Source organism: Jatropha curcas, chromosome 7 (genome assembly GCF_041381405.1).
Source record: "Jatropha curcas cultivar XTBG-Jc1 chromosome 7, XTBG_Jcur_1.0, whole genome shotgun sequence".
In the NCBI taxonomy this organism is placed as follows: domain Eukaryota; kingdom Viridiplantae; phylum Streptophyta; class Magnoliopsida; order Malpighiales; family Euphorbiaceae; genus Jatropha; species Jatropha curcas.
In genome coordinates this window covers 27,414,236-27,431,118 of record NC_143157.1, presented here as the reverse complement: position 1 = coordinate 27,431,118, position 16,883 = coordinate 27,414,236, and the positions used below count along the sequence as shown (strand labels likewise).

The following is a 16,883-nucleotide window of genomic DNA, read 5'->3' as shown; positions in this document are numbered from 1 at the left end:
TAAGAGCTTTTCATGATTACACTTACCATAATTATGCAGAACAAACATTTAACAGGAGCACATATTTCCACCCTAATAAAGATCAACATAACTGGACCCTCTAACACAAACTTATATCCTTTCTTTTAGTTACAGATCACTTGTAATATCAAACAGAAAATTACATCTGTAAATCTTCATCGAATTCAAAAATTTGTCACTAACGTTGCAGGTATAGTTTTCTATATTCCCTCACAACATTTCTTTGCCGGATTTGAACCAAATGCAAAATGTCCACTCTTTTTATCATGTCCAATTGAAAAGGGAGCAAAAAAAAAAAAAAATGAAAGTGCTGATCTTAAGTAAATTAGGGATGGAAGAGTAAAAAGAATAGCTTGTTCAAGTCTTAATGACCTAACAGATCAAGGCTTACAGAAAAATGGGGATTCTTTATATAGATATTATAACTTACAGAAAATTTACAGTTCATACATTACTCAAACACAGCAACATGTCCTTGCATGTTAAAGGGAACAAGACGCACATTCTTCACATAAGTCACAAAAAGCAAAGGGAATCCAGACCCTTTTGACTCTTATAAATTAAGAACTCAACACAATAAGTTAATAATGAACGACAATGCCTGCATTACTCTGTTCATTTACCTCTGGTAGAAAGGAGTTGAGTACCTCCTCCACTTGGTCATGCTCATCTTCAACTTTGCAAATAGCATGACCATTGACGATGCTGTGATGATCCTTTTTGTTGGTAGAAATAGTGGTGTTGGTTTCTTCTTTGCAAACACCCAGGCTCTGACGAATTCCCTGACCACAAGCTCCTTTGACCCTCTCCGCCAGAGATGGATCTACTGTATCACTGCAGCTCTTCCTTCTGCCCAGCTTTGGAGATCTTGCACGAGTTGGTGGAAGCTGGCATTCATGCAAGTCTTAGTGGCAAGATATCGATCAATAACACATACTATTGTGCCATTAATCTTTAGTAACGTGCATTAAAAACCATTCATTACTTTCAATGTCTGCCAACATTATATCATCCCATAAACATGTCAAACAGCGAAAGGAGGGATTAACCGATCAGCATTACCTTTTTCAGTTCAATCTTAGGTGGTGGTCCCTCATGGTAGAAACTTGGCATTGGATTAGCCTTAAACAACAAGCTTTTCCTCAGTTGCTTGATAGCCGCCTCCTTCTCTTCCTAAAATTTCAGGATCAATTAAAAAAGATGGAGGGAAAAACATGTCAGAATTATCTATCTTGGCAAACAAACAGTCATGAGTGGGAGAGAGAAAGACAGAGAGAGATTGAGAGTTTGAGACTTGGGTACTTAAGTTCTAACTACCATTTATTTTGAGGTAATTTGAGTATTTTACCTTGGTCCTTGCTTCACTTTGGGTTTTCTCAGCCTCCAGTGCTTGATGTTTCTCCTCTAACTTTGAGTAAAACTAAAAGATGACAGCATGATATAGACATTGAATCTTGCCTTTCAGGTCTAGTTTTAAACAAAAAAAAAAAAAGAAAGAAAAAAAAAATCCATTGTTTTAAGCTAACTCTAAATTGAACAGAATTATAGAGGTAGTACCTCCTTCCGTTTCTCAGCACGTTCACTGCATCTAAATACTGGAGCTGATGCAACAGTTGCCCTGGACTTACGAGCAGACGCTGTAGTTCTATAAACAGTGAAGGAATGGTATCAATTGCAAAGCATAAAGTGAGCTACAAATATCAAAACAGCAAAGAAGAAAACTAAGTCGAACTTAATCTGCTAGTAGCAAGGGGATACATGGAAGTGACAGAACAAGCATCCTCCTCATCAGGATGCTTCTTGTTAGTGGGTTGCAAAGGCCTTCTTGATACTCCAAGTGGCTGCAGCTGAACATGTGAATTTAGTTTATATAATGAGAGCTTTTCTAAGCAACAGATTATTTTAGCATTATGACTACCAACCATTTCATAGTACTATTCAATATTCCACTAGACATCTACTATCAAAGTCAGTGCTAAAAGCTTTCAGCTAGAACAAACTTCTTTAATTATTTCGGACAATTGTAACCGTGATTAGATGCCAATACTAGGATGCAGCAGTTACCTGATTCTGCTTTGTGGTGTTTGGATGGAGCACATTGTTTGCACTAGATGATTTATTCACACCAGCAGTGGCATCAAGACCCGGTCCAGTAGGACGATTTCCTGATGAAGCACGCTTTTCAGTTGCTAGAGCAAATGGTTGAGGAACAGTGTGTTTTGTTCTAACAACTCCAGAAGGAGCAGCTTTTGACACTAGCTGCACACTTGTTCGAGACTTGTCAACATCCTTTTTCTCTTTTTCTGATTTGACCTTCTCCTCTTGCAAGCCAGCCTCAAATTTTGAGCTTACTAAATTTGGGTCCTCCTTACTTTTGTCAGCACGGGGAACTTCAGTGGTCTCAACAGGGATTTCAGTTGTGCATTCCTTCACTTCATATTCTTTTGCTTCAGGACTTTCATCTGAGCTCTGAAGCTCAGTAACCCCATTGATAGGCTCATATGACTCTAGAATATCATGACGATTAGGATGAGTTTCATGATCTGAATCATGGGAGACACCATTTGAATAAACTATGACACAATCTCGTTCCTTGTCCATGCATATATCAGTAACTTCAATTCCCATCACACTACAACAAGAAAGAGAAACACCTCAATCACATGAAATTGGATATCCTAAACAAGTCTCTACATGAATAATCCACTAATTTCTTTGTCCTCCTGTTGTTTTTTCTTAAGAATGGCAGTCTTCTTCCTATCGACTGGGCTAGGGCCCTAGGCCCCTTAATATCATGTGAAAAGCAGTACTCTGCCATAGCCAAATTTAAAATAAACAAAAAGCTACTTCAGATCACTCATTTCACAAGCAGCTTACCATAGAGTTATGTTAGACAAAAACTAGATCTTTTTGTAGGGTACAGATTATAAAAGGTCATTAATAGTAAAGAATTAAAACTAATAATGGTTTAAGGGAGAAACAAACTTTTAACCCGAGAGGGAAAAAGCCATATATAGAGATGCTAGGACTTCAAAAACAATAGCAAAGCAAAAAGCAGAAAGAAAGTAATTGAATATTGTTACCAAGGATTTAAATAATGAGTTGCTTATTTACAAGATTGCCAATTAAATTTGGATCTACGAACCATCAAACATACTTACTGATTTACAAAAGATAAAAATGGAGATGACTAGCATTCTTAGAATTTTTTTTTTTTTTTTTTTTGAATAAAAGGAATTAGAGGGAGAAGGACAAAATAATGACAAAAGATAGACCATTAACCATAAGAAATTTATTGTTGACCAAAATAGGATTACTGGAGAGCAGTAAAAATGATGAAAAAAGGGTGAAGATTAACCGCATTATCTTTGATAAGAATGAAATCTTAAACACCATAATGCCTTTGGCTGATTATTTTGAAAAGAAAACTAGCAAACAGAATCATTTCCCTTAACCAGCAGGGAAGACAAGGCACATAAATGAACAAATTTTAAGAACATCCAAAGAAAGTCAAGAGATGGCCAAAGCCCAGCTTTTAGTAATTATGAACAGCTGAAAGCAGCAAGTTGCAACCCAATTAATCCTAAAGTTTATAAGACCCAAAAACAAAGTTCCAGAAAAGCATGAACACATAAAATTTCAATTTAAAAAAAAAATCTCCATAAATATAAAAGGCAATGAAATTTCACCATTAATTGATTCTGAAAAGACAAATTTGCTCTTGAACTCTAGCAAACTATTTCTGAACAGTCACATAGATTTGCAAATTGATAACTGAGGCAGTAACTTTTCTATAAATCAATAAGCATCGGCTAAAGAAGCTTCATTCAGTTTTTCTTGGAAAACTGAAGAAAATTAAAAGAAAACAACTAAATAGTAAGCGTTCAACTCTCTCAAGGACTTCACTGATTGTAAAAGCTACAAATTTTCGTTCTGTTTTCTATCCTGCATTTTCTCGACAACCAAACAAGCCAAAACACTGAAAAATCATAAAGAAACAGAATTGTTTAACAGGAAAAATAAAATAAGCCACATTTTGAAATCGAAACTCAGGATTTTCTTTACAAAAAAATAAAGTAAAGAAAAATGGATATTCCAATAAACAGATCAAATATCAACTAAAAACCAAAAATCGGATCAAGATATCAGGGAGTATAGAAGATGCTGAACCTACATTACATGCAAGAGAACATCTAGAGACAGAAAGAGAGATAGAATGAAGAAGAAGGTGGCAAATTTGGTAATAACTCACGAAATTTTGGTCCGATCTGAGAAGAAATGAAGAGATACTGTGCTGTGAGCGCTGGTATTTTCTTGGTTTTATTATTTGCCTTATCGAGCTGTGTGTTTGTGTGCGTGTTTTCTGCGTTTGTTTCTGTTTCTTTCTTGTTTTATAATATGCGCAAGTTACCTCGTCGGTGTCGACGGCGTTATTTCACGGCGTCATCCGTAAAATTTGAAAATTTGAAGATAAGAACGCCTTTTCCTTCCTTGTAGTTTGATTTTAAAATTTTACTAGTATTTATTATTTAACTTGACCTTTTACTTGGATTTTCTTCAGCTGTAAAAAAAGTTTTAACCGCCAGTTTTTTTGCACATCATGTTTTATAATTTCTATTTTCTAACATCAACTTATGTTGAAATTGAAAGACTTATAAAGACTAAACATAATTTTCAATTTTAGAAATCAAATACCATTTCGTCGTGCTTGATGGGACAGTCCAATAATTATAATGTGGACGCTAATTTTAGAATATGTTGGATTAAAAATTATTTCCCTCGTCCAATAAATATATGTTTAGTTTAACTTTAATTGTTTTCAGTTTTTCTTAATATACTTCTATATGTTTTAATAAAACTCAATGTTTTAATTAGTTATCAATTTCAAGATTTGATTAATAGTAACCATATTCCCTTCTTTCCATAAAATTAATTTGTTTTTATTTCAAATTATATTCATATTTTCATCATAAAACGAGAATGATACCATTAACAGTTTTTTTTATTTTATTGTTATCCAATGTACATTTTTTACCAAAAATATATTGATTTTAATAATCATCAAATTTTAAAATAAATAACTAATCAAAATATTAACTCTTTAATAACTAAAGACAAAGCAAAAGTTATGGTTTAACCATATTAATTAGTTATACTCCCTAGGTCTCATGATTCACTTTCATTTTTCATTTGTCCTAAAATATAGTTTTATATCCTTTTTTTGAAAAATAATTTATTATTTAATTGTTTAATAAACCCTTATTTAATGTATATAATTGTATATACAACGGTTTAACTATATTAACAAGTTTTTATATTTATATTTCCTCCCAACAATAGTAATTCCAAATTTAAAATCATTGACCTTATATACCATAACACGAATAGACTAAAATTTAATAATATAATATAATACCAAAAATATAGTTACTAAGACTTGAATTTTTAATTTTTTAGAGTTCTATATTTAATTGCTACCAAACTAATTTAAACTCATCCTAAAATCTGTAGCCAGCCATCTCAATTTATCTAATGTTCCCAAATTCTATCTAACTACATTCACATGTTGGGTATTTTGCATACATTTTATCAATTTTATTTTATAATGTGAAAAATAAGTTGGCAAGATAATGCTACCCAAATCATGTAAATGCTAACAATATTTGGTTGCAATGGTTAAATGAGGACAAAAATTTGCCAACCCAACAAGCAAATGGTTTTGTCATTTCACTCTCTTTAGGGTAGCCCTAAGTTTTCCTTAATTCAGATTCTTTATCTTTTATTCTAATAAATAAAATGCAATTAATTACTTAATGCTCACTTATTTATAGGCATCACTTCCACTAAATGCCATACCAATTTGTTCTTCAGACTGTCTCCCAACTTATTTTGTTCCCTTCTTTCTTTGAATTTTTTTTTTTTTAATTTTTAAATCAAGAAAAACCCTTGTCTTTATTCTTTAGTGCTTGATAATTTTTCAAGTACAACAACCCAAACGCTGTGCAGAGATTCCTCCTAAAAAAGTTGTTAATTGTGTAAAAAAAAAAAAATTAAAACCTTTTAATATTATATTGTTTTGGTCAGAATTAAGTAATTTTAATTATAAGGCCATTCCCTAACAACCCTTTAATTGAAATTGCATGCAGCTCATATTTAAATATTAGTCTGCAAATACCGTACTTTTGGTGAGTATGTATGTATTAATTATAAGTTATTAATTTTGTGAATAATTAACCAATTAAAAAAGACACTAATTTATAATAATAATAAAAATAAAATAAATAATAAGAGTGTCACAATTTGATGTCATTTATCAACTCTATTTCCGAAAATAGATGTATTTCAGATAAAATGAAGCATTATCATAATTCATATTTTAAACGTAATTAAGCAAATAAATTAGTTGGGATGTTTAAGCAATATAACATTGCAGGATGTGAAATCATCAAGAATATGTTGATTTTATATCATATATATATATATATCTATAGCTTAACCAGAAAGCAATATATAAAAGAGAAGACGTTCCATCCAAATTATTGCTTATGGACCCATCTTGATTATTCCTGCTCAACCCTTTTGAAAAAGCCTTAACACCCTCTAATTAATTTAATTACATCCCATTTTGTCCATTTATTTTTATTTTTATCTTTCCTTAAATCAACATATGTGTCCTGACCAACAAAACTAGGTAGGCGATTGCATGCCTGATATAGGTTCCTAATTTTTAGCAGGTAGACATGTCCAAATCACTCTCCATGAAACTACTAGTTTAGAACCATAAACCAACCGACTCAACGTGGAACATAATAAGCTCAATTGGATTTGAGCTTCAACAGTAATTTCATATATATTTTATAATAAAAAAAATTCAATAAGGAAATTTGAAACTGACTTGTTAAATTTATCGAACGAGCTTTTTTAAACTGAATCTCAAGCAATTGAATCTATTTACAGCTTGATATCTAAGTGTTAATCATCATAAGTTCATATCGTATCTATTTATTTAGTATTTTAGCTGTGTATATGTATATGATTGGAAAGGTTAATAATTTAAATCTAATAATTTTTATCTGTTTAAAAAGTTTTTGATTTGCCAATTTTTTTTAAATCTAACTCCATAATTGGTTATGAAAGTGCTATATTTCCATATGCTTTTGATTAATTTCAGAAAATAAATGTAATATAATAAATGTATATAGTTCATCATATCATTTTATTGTAAGAAAAAGAAAAGGAAAAAGAAAAGTTGAATAGCCAACTTTTTGTTGGCCAGTGCTTTATTAGTTGAAGGTATTACAATTTGGTAACTAATGCTTACAATTTATGATTCGCTTACAGTTTCACATAAATATATTTAGAATCATAAATAAATATGAAAAAATTTAATTTTCTTAATGTTGATCTAGATATTGTAATTATAAGAATTGGCTTAATTATTAAGTAAGTTTATTTCTTATCTTATTGATTAGAAATTAACTATTAAGATTAGTTAATAAAACTGCTAGATGAAAAGGAAAATCCCAGTACACGTTGGCAAATTACATAGCCAAAAATGGGCCCTAATTAATCAAATTGTGGTAATTAATTATCAATCAATGGCCAATTTAGGTTACGGGGTGGATATAGGAGTGGGAGGCGGACAGCTGAGCCCATAGGGTGGCATTTGTGAGCTGTGAGGGTGTGACTTTTTTTAGTGGGTTGAGACTTCAGAGACCCTGAGTAGAGTAAAAGGAAGGATCAGATTTAATAGACTGAGGCATATGTATATAGAGAATGGTCCCACATAGCTCAATCCCATCACTGCCTTTAATCTTCAATATGAAGTGAATGATTGTCGATTGATCATCAAGATGGGTCCCATGTACCAAGATAGTACCTGTCAACGGCTATGATTGGTGACCTTCTTCATCATCATGCATTATCTGTGGTTTTCCTCAGTATGTATTTTCCAGTTTTGAGCTTCAGAAAATGAAATTTTAATTATTAGTGAATGTCAATTTTCACACCTTTGCAGAATCCGACTCGTGCCAATAATACGAGGACAGGTTCGTTGCTAGGTAATGTCAGGAGTGAAGTGACTTGCGTATTTGCTGGACCCCATTGTTCGATTGGTAAAGTGGCTCCGTTGCATTCAATTCTCAGCTCTAGTTGGCCATTTTCTATGGTCCAATCTTATATACTAAAGATGTTCTTAACCATTCGATCTTTAGATGTTCTTAACCATTCGATTTTAGGAAATGCACTTATTGAGAACGGCGAAATCTTTTTATACTATAGGGCTCGAAAGGGATTTATCTACACCAAGAAAGTGTAAGAATGCATCCTAATTTAATGGTATTTAAAACCTTAGCTTGAAAAATAAGAACTTTATTATCAGATTAAAAAGCTGAACATTCAGATAAGAAACCACATCCTTTATGTCATTACTTCCAAAAGATCCACTCTACATTACTGCTGTCTGCTAAAAAGAAATATTAACACAGGCAATAGGTACAGAGACCTTCAGAGTTTCACTCCAAGGAGAATAAGACAGACTGCATGCTTGAGAAGGTAAAGTTTGGTGCTTGCGATTGTTGCTGGGTTTGGTCCATTTCTCAACATCAGTTTTTGTTATGCACTTTCACCAGAAATGCAGAATGATATGTGTGGAAAATAACACATCAGGACAAGGACAGCTTTGAAAGGGTCAGAGCCAATACTTTCACCCCATTTGCTATATCTTCAATGGAAGCATATTCTTCAGGTTTATGGCTATATCCTGAAAGAGCAAAGGTAAATGAACATGAGCTCACTTATAATTATATTCACTTCATCTGTTTGCTTTTGCACATTATGCGTTTAATTTACTCATGTATATTACTGGATAGAGTTAAGCACAGTTTTTCCTAAAACAGGGACTTCCTCCTTGCCTCTCACATCAAGTGCTGCACTAGCATACAATTAATCGGTAGTCATTGAAACTCAAATGGGAAAGCAAACAGATTTAGTGATATGTAGCATTCAAAAAATTTCAGTTTACTGAAAGATGATAAAGTTAATTTTATTTCCAATTAACTAAGAGAGAGAACTGTTGGAACTTGAGAAGTGAAAGAAATTCAGACCTCTGTAACATGGAATGAATAACATACCCATCGGAGATATCCTGCAAGGATGTGATGCTGCATGTTAGTGAATTTTTGGGAGAAAAAAAAAAAAATAGCAGCGTCGCCATGTAGAAGTTTGTGGCGAAAGTTATCCAGAGCAGATAACAACTGGAAATCGAATAAACATTTTACGCTAACATTTGTGCAGAATTTCATAAAAAAAAAGAAATGCCAACAAACTTTTTTTTCTTGATATCGACTCTATTTTTGAAAATCCGGCATTTAACCTTTTAGCAATATCACTTACCTAGCCATAAAGAGTGAATCATGGTAAGCTCTGCTTATCATCAACTTATGTGTCAGGTTTAATTCTTTTGATGCAGCTTCCATTGCCTCAATTACTGATTTATCAGAAAGGGCTGGTGGGTCCTGATTTATAATATTGAATTCTGATAGCTTGACCCCACGGTTTTTTGCTATTGTTATTGCGGATTGCTTAATCTTCTCAATTACGCCATTTCGTCGTTCTTCATCAATATCCCGTGTGTCTTCCAAAATAGTAGACAAATAAGCTATCAGTAACCTCATATAGCTTCAATAATCTAATCTCAGATACACTTGAGAAAGTCAATGCCATAGTTTTTGGTATAACCATCTTTCCTTCAGAAAACCTGGTCATGAAAAGAAGCATACCAATTTCTAGATGTGATTTGCTTGGAATGCTATTGATTGCTCCAGGATGCAAGTCCAGAATACCTTGAAAACATTTTAAGTATTAGTATCCACCACAGGTATAGTGGAAGTGAAGGTAGTTCAAAAGGAGCCAGCAATTCAACATTGTAAATGGAAATTAAATACAAAAGAAAACCATAATTCCATTCTCAAGAATGAAGAAAAAGTGACACACCTACTGTACCAACAGTATCAATTGAACCAGATTCTAGTACATGTTTCTCAACAGCTAGCGCCAACTCTGCAGCTGCCAATCCAGCATCATTTCTGATCCAAATAATGAATGTAAATGCTTAAGAATCTTTTCTTGAGTATACTAGAAAACAAGTTGAAAATATTCTATCTACAAAAATATTTGAAATTGGAACATATAATGATCATCAAAGGAACCTAGCAACTAAAAGAAAATGTGCATAAGTTGATAAAGGCGCAATTACGTTTTCAATACATAAGCATTTGAACAAGACCATGAGTCACCTGTTAGGCATCAAGACAGCACCTGCATGGCCCCCATTGCCTTCAAAATCTACTTTTATGCTTGCTGGGGCCGCAATTGCAGTTACAATACCAATTGATAGACCTACATCAAAGTTTAAAGTTAATTAACAAAGGCAGGCAATCTTTGTCTACGGAGGGATAACATTACCAGTAAAAAATAGCCTACCTTCAGCCTCCAGAATGGGACCCTGTTCTATATGCAGCTCCAGAAAAGCAGAGTAACTTCCATTCTTTAAGAAAACACTCGACAAATCATCTTGATCTTTTGCATAACCTGCGGATCTAGCAGCCTCTACAAAGGATACATTTTGACTATCAAATGTATTCTTGAGAGCTTCTGCAAGCGCCTTGCTCCCCGTCAGTAAGCGGCTGTACATTGAACATTAAAACAGAAAGAACATTGTATTAGTTCTGGCATAAGCATCTTAAATTAAAAGTCTTTAGATTGGCAAAGATGAATAAAATAGCTAACAGAGACAGATATGCAAGACTTGACCTTCCCAAGCAACTGATCCCAAAGCGAGTCGGCTCTTCTGAGGTGAACGAGATGACCTCCAGTGACCTTTTAGGTTTGAACCCAGACCTGTGATATAACAAATGAGAATAACATTGAAAAAAGAACAGTGGCTGCTGATATAGATTAATTCGAAAACATCATTAATATCAGTAGAAAGGATTTACATTTTCTGAATCCAATGAACTTTCACTTATAAGAAAATTTCACACAGGCAAGATAAGCAAATTATTTTTAGATTGAAATTAGTAGCTGTGCTGTGGTCAACTCCTAACCTGGGGTACTGATTGGTTTCAATTTTGGTTTGAAAGTAGGTTCTCTATAGATATCTCTATGTTCACCTATTGCCATCTGGCTATACCAAAAGAATTGATGAAAGAAGTCACCATCTTAAATATCTCTGAGAATAAAGCCAACCATCAACATCTAACATTTACAGCTAGCTAGAATCTTTCAAGCAATATGATAGGTAGGACATCTTTCAGACCCACATTCATATGAAGCAGATCATGCAAACCTTTTTAATACATTGATGGCCTCAATTGCACCTAAAACACCAACAACTCCATCGTATTTCCCAGAAAATGGAATAGCATCAATGTGAGAACCTGTTGCAACTGCAGCAAGCTCTGGTTCGGAGCCATCCCTGCAAATAACAGAGTCGGAGTACTCGTGTTATGGCCTCAGGTAAACAGGATTAAAACGTTGCTGAATTTAGTGAAGTTTACAAAAGGTGCATCTCAAGAGACTTTTGAAATATTGCTTAAGGAATACTTAGAACCAAATTTATTGGTAATAAAACTTACCACCGACCAAATATGTTACCAACAGCATCCTCTCTAACAGATAACCCAGAAAGTCCCATCAAATTTTTGATGTACCTACAATCAAATATTTGCAATCACAAGCAATATAGAGATGGCAAAGGAGGATGACAAAGCAAGCGAGGTAAGTGTTTATATTTTTGACTAATCTCAGAATATGGCAGAACAAATTTTCTAATGTTGCTTAAACTGATGATCCCAAAACACATACCCAATGTTGGTTCAACAAAATCACAATAACAATGGGATTCTTCTCAATATAAGCAACCGTATCAAAACCATATTATTCAATATAAGAAAGCTTCAGTGGCTGTAGCCTTTCCGTCCCAAATTGGCAGTTCACTTCTAAAATACAAAGTGGAAAATTCTTTTGAGATCAATGTTCTCAAAAGAATTTGGCAAGAAAATTACAAAACATTACACCTAAAATCTACAAATTCCCATATTCTATTCATTTTATCAAGCTAGATGTTCTACAACTTTTACATAACTGGTGAAGTGCTGAATCAGTATCATCGCATAGAAAAACACAAATGAAGCAATAAATATGAGATAACTAATACATTTCAGGCGCAGATTAATTACTAGGAATCTCTATTAACAGAAATCTTTAATATCTTACCTGCGAGCTAACACGTCCTTCTCAGTGTACAAAACCCTAGTAACTGATGGAGCAGGAGTATCAGAGAAAGAGGACAACTCATCAATCTGAAAAAAAAAAAAAAAATTTACATAGAAATTTTACCCACAACCCAATCAGAAAGAAATACTACAGAATACTGGCTTGCTAAAAACTGTGCATCATTCCTGTATTCGGATTCTTGGATCATCTCCCTTCCAAAGGAGTTCGACTCCCTTTCGTTATCTGATACCCTTCAGGGCCTTTTGCAACGAAGTATTGCTTAAAAAAAGGAAAGAAAGAAAGAAAAAGATACAAGAAAACAATTGAAGAGGATAATATTGAATCCAAAAAAGAGTAAAGATTTAGTATTCTACCTGTTTTTGCAGACCATGATCGTCCACTGAAAGTGAAGAAGATAAAGATGCTGAGCTAAATGAGTGAAACGGTTCATGAATTGGGTAACCGGAGAAATCCTCCATGGTTTTGGTTGTTGGGTCTCCATTAGTTTCAGCTAAGGTAGTAGAAATTGAATAGAGGGAGAGGAGAAGAAGAGAGTAGAAGTGAAATAGTCTAAGCAGAGACATGATTTTTTCTGGGTTTCTTTCAGGTTCACGAACCGTTAACCAAATTATCGTTAAACAAATGGACGCCACTAGGGTGAATACATAAAATACAAAAATCCCAGATAATAAATGTTAGTTAAATTATTTTTGTAGAATTATAAATTTGAAAAACATACAAAGAATTCCATCTATAAATACGATAATAATAAATATATAATCATTATAAATAAATGGATAAAAAAATTAAACAATTCAATCTAAAACCAAAAAAATTAAAATATTCAAATATAAATATAATTAATTATTTTAAATAAATAATATTTTTTCAAATTAAAAAGTATTTTTTAAATGATCTAATAAAAAAAAATCAAACTTGAAATATAGATATAGATAATTATTGTTAATGAATATTAATTTTGAAAATATGATTCTTTAGATATAATTTTTTAATATTTAGATAATAAAATTAAAATTTAAATGACAAGAATATTATTTTAACTATAAATGGTAAGATATCTCAATCATATCAAATACTTGAATGTATGTAATATATCAATAAAAATATATACTATTATAATAATAATTAAAATATTATAAATAATTAAAATTTACATATATATTATACATGAATATGAAGCAATAAATAAAAAGTTTTACAATTTTCTACAATTTGCTAAAAGTATAATACATTAAAAAAAAAAAAAACATAAACGGATTTATATTTAGCTTTTCCTTCCATTTATCTTCATCAACATGATATTTCCTATACTTGTAACTATACACATATGACATATAACAAAGAAAATATTATTAAATAAATAAAGATAAAAGATAAGAGAAATCATGTGATGCAAAAAAAAAAAAAAAGACCATAAAAAAAAAAAAGAGAGACCAAAGAGTTAAAATTACCTCAATTGAAGAAGAAAGAACAATGATATAGGATAGTTCAACGTGCTCATTAATGCCTAACCTTGAGATGTGGATCATCCAAAGCACATTAGCATGGCGTACTTTTCCTATTCAATCAGCGCAGAGCGATTAAGCGGCTCAACGCACTCCCATGGACTAAGAACATAATGAGTGCTACAAATAAAAATAATAATAAAAAAAAACTCCGTGAAAGAAAGTAACTTAAATTGATTATTATGAATGGACATGTAGATAGATATAGGTATATATATAAGAAAAAAAAATCAAGGTATCAAAAGTTTCAATTTCAAAATTCAAAAATTTTAAAGAATTAAATATTTAAAATTTTAGATATAGGTATATATTAGATTAGATATAGGTAAAAAAATGTTTAAAAATGAATTAAAATTTTAGAAAATTTGTAAAAAAAGAAAAAGGGAAATACTCAAAGGAGAGAGTACAAGTAAGGTTTTTGAATTTTTTTTTTTATTCAGGATTATATATATATGTATAGATTCAACAGCTAATTTTTCCATTAAATGATTGCAAAAATATCAAAAAAAAAAAAAAAAAATCTTAAGGATATTTCTTATAAAGGGAATAGATAGTGTAAGGATATGAAAATTAAGGTACTTAATAGCATATTTCACCGGAATATAGACACTATATAGTAATTATTTTTAGAAGTATTTATGACATTTTACAGTCATTTAAAAAAAAAAATTAGACTTATAGTGTAATAAAATTATAATACGTGGACTAAATAATACAATTTTAAATTCTAAATCTTATTTGGGCAAAACCTAAAAGCAATATAGTAATTAGTTAATTACACATTTTATTGACCCAATTATGGTGGGCTTGCTTTTTTTTTTTTTTTGGTATTTTTGTGGTTCCTAAATGGACTATGATGTACTATATTGTCTAAGGTATAATTGTTTATGCTAAATTTTAAATGGTTAGTCTGAATTTAAATTTATTATTTTATTAAAGTAAATGATTAATTAGCGATATCAGTAAATGATAGATAATTTATTTTTTATTTAATAATTATATTTATTCTTTATTATTATCTGAGTTAAAAAGTTGAAAGTATATTTTTTCGTATACATTTCCTTTTATTCAAAAAAATAATAATAAATTGTCCTTAAATGGAAATAAACAGTCTTTTAAGTGATAAAGACTTGGCCCAAATTAGGCCCAACTGGTAAAATTTGGACCGTAACAGTACCTAGGCCAGGCGTTTTTCCAGTCTGATGTCAGTTCGGAAATGTTTCCCTGTTGGTTGGAAGACCAGAAAACTTCCTCTGTGACGTGGTCGTCCTTGAAGAAACTCTGGAAGACCAACCCACTTACAATTGAATTGAAGATTATCAGACTAATGAATTCTCAGAATCACACTGTATATTTTCTGGGCAACCATATAAATTTTAATTGATTAATATTCCTAATAAGCTCTAACTCATTTCTTTTATTCTCGTTTTTTTTATATATATTTTTTTAAAACTTAATAATTCATTAATATTAAATACAAATATAGAAAATTGATATCTTCTTATATTCATTTAATTTATTTTTTATATTTAATTTTTATGATATGTATTCACCAGTAGGGCATTACTTGCAGGTGAGAAATGGAAATTAAGAAATTGAAATGCTTCCTCTACATTTTCCAATTGAAAGATCATACCGTATGTTTATAGGCAATTTTATTACTACTTCGGCCAACCACTTTCCTACCGAATCCCTAATGGCAATCAAAGCCCACAATATTTTTAATAATTTCTTATTAGTAAATAGTTTTTTAGATAACAGATTTTTGTCAATGCTTAGTCATTCTCCATGTACGTATCAAAATTTTACAAGTACAAGCAACCTTAAAAGCAACACATCCACTATATATAAACCTAGTATATAATAATAAAATTGAATTTTAACCCACTTTACTTAATTGTAATTAGCAAAGTACCAACTTAATTATAATTAAATTTAAAATTTTTCATATCATAATAAATTTATTACAATATGAGAAAGTAATAATTGTCAAATTAAATGATTCTATGAAGCACTGAAACTCACAGAATTATTCATTTTAGCTTAATTAATAGTAAAAAAAGAATAGAGGAAGAGTAGTTTATTAGTTTAGTTGTTAAAAAAAATCATTAGCTTAATTAATAGTATAATGATAATTAAGCTTTGACTTAGCTTCAGTCAAAGAAAAGCTAATTAAAAAATAAGAATAATAATAAATGGCATGCTGGATTTGAAGCTAGCTACGACTTCAATTTCAATACGCAAATTTTGGTTATTCTAATAAAGAACAAGTTTTGTCTCCTCTGTACATATCCACAACAACAGGTTCAGCACAGAACCTGCAAATCAAGAAATGGTCCACTATTGTTTCAGGCAAGAATCCACAAACCAAGAATTGAATTAGAATGAAAATTTCAATCATTCTTCTATTTTGTTTCATTAACAAACAACTCAAGTAACTCTGTCTTCTATTATGATTAAAAAAAAAATTGTTTACAATTGATTTTTTTTTTTTTTTTTATGTTATAAATCAGAGTAATTTTATTTATGTTGATTTGTTCCAAACAAAGAAACAAAATGCATGCGTAAGACATTCGGAAATTTTCTCCTGAAATGATGGCCGGCTTTATAAATAAATAAGAATACACATTACCCATATAGATGAGGAAAAAAGAAAAAGGAAGTTTCAAATTACCAGAATATATTTATTCATTGATAAATTTACAAAAATGTTCTTGTTTAATAGTATAAATGGAAATCTGTGTATATCTTACACAAAAAAAAAAGAAAAAAAATGTACAAATTGATTCCAATAAAATTTCAAACAAAACAAAAAATGAAAGAACAGAAAAAGGCTAGAATTGTATGAATTAATGTTCCTGCATGGACCTGTAATTTGGTCCTCTATACAGAAATCTCTGCAGATAAATGAGGTTCCTTATTTATGATTAGCAGCGACTCCAAACTCAACCATGGGACGGGGATAAGCAGTAGAGCGAGGAAGAGCAGCACCAGCAAAATTCATTTGACTAACAGTATTAGGACAGCTTGGTCCGCCGCTGTTAGGACCGTTGGTGCAGC

General features: G+C 31.4%; 2 protein-coding genes across 6 annotated transcripts; both read right to left on the bottom strand.

Annotated features, from left to right (window-relative positions):
• Positions 1-408: 408 nt before the first annotated feature.
• Positions 409-4,420, bottom strand: LOC105632096 (protein WVD2-like 3). Of its 3 annotated transcripts, none has more exons than XM_012214388.4 (7): positions 4,274-4,420; positions 2,086-2,653; positions 1,780-1,868; positions 1,579-1,666; positions 1,370-1,441; positions 1,084-1,194; positions 409-908 (listed from the first exon to the last, which is right to left on the bottom strand). In XM_012214388.4, exons 2-7 carry the CDS (start codon positions 2,647-2,649, stop codon positions 603-605), a joined length of 1,230 nt encoding a protein of 409 aa, XP_012069778.1. In that variant the 5' UTR covers positions 2,650-2,653; positions 4,274-4,420; the 3' UTR covers positions 409-602. The 3 variants fall into 3 exon arrangements, with proteins under 3 accessions (XP_012069778.1, XP_012069780.1, XP_089580408.1); XM_012214390.4 differs by having other exon boundaries at positions 1,780-1,862; XM_089724282.1 differs by having other exon boundaries at positions 4,196-4,379.
• A 3,955-nt stretch (positions 4,421-8,375) lies between these two features.
• Positions 8,376-12,946, bottom strand: UAH (ureidoglycolate amidohydrolase). 3 transcript variants are annotated; one of them, XM_037640741.2, is made up of 13 exons: positions 12,672-12,946; positions 12,298-12,383; positions 11,658-11,732; positions 11,369-11,497; positions 10,834-10,920; positions 10,504-10,706; positions 10,317-10,419; positions 10,015-10,106; positions 9,801-9,863; positions 9,415-9,655; positions 9,126-9,166; positions 8,885-8,948; positions 8,376-8,782 (listed from the first exon to the last, which is right to left on the bottom strand). In XM_037640741.2, the coding sequence occupies exons 1-13, from the start codon at positions 12,879-12,881 to the stop codon at positions 8,776-8,778; spliced, it is 1,401 nt and encodes a 466-aa protein (XP_037496669.1). In that variant the 5' UTR covers positions 12,882-12,946; the 3' UTR covers positions 8,376-8,775. The 3 variants fall into 3 exon arrangements, with proteins under 3 accessions (XP_037496669.1, XP_012069782.1, XP_012069781.1); XM_012214392.4 differs by lacking the exon at positions 8,885-8,948 and having other exon boundaries at positions 9,153-9,166; XM_012214391.4 differs by lacking the exon at positions 8,885-8,948 and having other exon boundaries at positions 12,672-12,945.
• Positions 12,947-16,883: the final 3,937 nt, after the last annotated feature.